The sequence below is a fragment of the Sinocyclocheilus anshuiensis genome, unplaced genomic scaffold (assembly GCF_001515605.1).
Source record: "Sinocyclocheilus anshuiensis isolate Anshui unplaced genomic scaffold, SAMN03320099.WGS_v1.1 scaffold3481, whole genome shotgun sequence".
NCBI classification, from domain to species: Eukaryota; Metazoa; Chordata; class Actinopteri; order Cypriniformes; family Cyprinidae; genus Sinocyclocheilus; species Sinocyclocheilus anshuiensis.
In genome coordinates, this window is record NW_015555708.1 from 55,310 (window position 1) to 57,505 (window position 2,196).

General features: G+C 42.6%; 1 protein-coding gene across 1 annotated transcript in view; it reads left to right on the forward strand.

Annotated features, from left to right (window-relative positions):
* The window catches only part of LOC107671824 (vacuolar protein sorting-associated protein 13B-like), a gene marked incomplete at its 5' end in the record, with an annotated part of 115,965 nt that overhangs the window by 53,665 nt on the left and 60,104 nt on the right, over nucleotides 1-2,196 (forward strand). Inside the window, one exon of the mRNA XM_016464809.1 lies at nucleotides 1,436-1,559. Coding sequence (XP_016320295.1) covers nucleotides 1,436-1,559 — 124 coding nt within the window. The remainder of the gene's footprint in view (nucleotides 1-1,435; nucleotides 1,560-2,196) is intronic.

A 2,196-nucleotide genomic window follows, 5' to 3' on the forward strand; every position in this document is an offset into this window, starting at 1 on the left:
CTCATACACACAAATACTCACACTTATACTCACACACACACAAATACTCACACTCACACACGCTCATACTCACACTCATAAACACAAATACTCACAAACTCACACACACGCTCAGACAAAATACTCACACGTTTACTCACACTCATACACACAAATACTCACACTTATACTCACAAACTCACACACACGCTCAGACAAAATACTTACACTTTTACTCACACTCATACACACAAATACTCACACTTATACTCACACACACACAAATACTCACACTCACACACGCTCATACACACAAATACTCACACTTATACTCACACACTCACACAAATACTCACACACACAACTGTGATGTGTTTGGGAGCAGAGTGAAGCGTGTAGGTCAGTGAGGCGGCTCGGTGCAGTGCGACCCAGTGTTTTCACTCAGAGCTTGTGTGTTGTAGGCCTGCTGAGCGCTGGCTCTATGACGGAGTGATTCTGCAGTGCAAGGAGACGCCTGCGGTGAGACCCTGCAGCTCCGCAGCACTCGCGCCGTTGATCTAGAAACACTCGCTCGCATGCCACTGCTCTCTGTCCTGCTCCACAGGAGCCCAGATCTCAGGCTCTCTTCCAAAGTCTAGATCCAAAAACACTGAGAGACCAAACACTGAGAGACCAATCCCATCATGCATTTCTGGTTCTATTAGCTGGTAGGGCTGGGTATTGATACAGATTTTATAGATTTTATACAGGCTTGATTCAATATCAGTTCATTTGGAAATATTTTAGCTACATTTCAATTTTTCTTAATGAAAAATAATCTCTTTCAGCTGATGCTGTAAACTCTACTGGGAAACCTGTCAGTACATCACTATAATATCAAATGGTTTTTATTAAAGGAGTACAAACTGTTAAATTCAATCACTATATATTTTTAAAATTAAATAAACACTCAAATAAAAACAAACATTTGAGTTATATACAAACATTTAAATTATACATAAGGCAATAAATGTTGTTTCTTTTCCAATTCATTGTTTAAATCTAAAGCATTTAATGGTGGCTGTAATAACTTGTTTTGTTCACTCATGAACTGAACAGCACAGACTAAAAGACCGATCTTGTGATTTAGTAATTAATATTGGTTTGTTAAAGTGAACATCATTATTTTAAACCCAGCCCTACTCACTAGGTTTTGGATGAGAGCCGTGATGCATGAGACAGTCGTTCGATTGTTCCTGGTGTTGGACAGAGAGTGTGTGTGTGTGTTTTGGGGAGTGTGTGTGTGTGTGTGTGTGTGTGTGTGTGTGTGCTCTCTCATGTTCAGTCCTGTGGTGATTTCTCTTCTCTCTGCTCCCAGAATCCTTTTCACCAGCTTCCCAATCAAACAGCAAGCCAATCAGAGCTCTGAACTGACCTTTCACCTCTGTGTTTGTGTTGTCCTCTCGTGTGTGTGCAGTGCTGAAGAGAGCCCGTGTGGTGGGGTCGTCCTCTCTTGCACTGAAAAGCTGAACAGACGCACGGTTCTGCTGCGGCCGCTCAGCAAGCAGGAGCCTTACAGCCATTTCAGCTTCTTTCCACCTGTAAGAGCCGCTGCCTCTGTTTGCACACAAACACTGCTTCTGCAGATCTCAGACTCCAGCTACCAGCAACATCGAGCTTCATCCGCATTCATTAGAGCAGTTATGTTGCAGTTAGTTGCATCGCGTCGCGTAAACATAAAACCATGTCTGCATTTGTGATCGGAGAAATGACAAACAACAAGCACTACTCTACACTGCTCAAAACTCGCGTTTGAATCGTCAGTGGCAAATTCTTTAAATATAAAAAACGTACTTACAGTCTGTGAGTCAGAACAGCCGGCATTGTAGTCTACTCTCCCAGGATCAGGAGACAGTCCTCCATAAAATGTGCTGCACACATCTGAATATTTGGGTTGAAGTGTTCTGGAAGAGTGTTCTAACTACAACTTAACCAATGATGTCTAGTCGTGTCCTCTTTTGGAAGACCAAACAAAGTAGTTTCGCTTTCACAACGAAACACAGCACCTTCACAACATGGTGGCGGCGGCAGCAACAATAAAGTTACTCCTTCTTTCTTTGCGTGAAAATTTGGGCGGCGTTATGCAAATCTTCCCACATCGTGATGTAGACATGTGGGGCGTGTTTAAACGAGGCGTTTTAGGAGGGCGTGGACAAGTCTTAACTTTTATAAAGAATA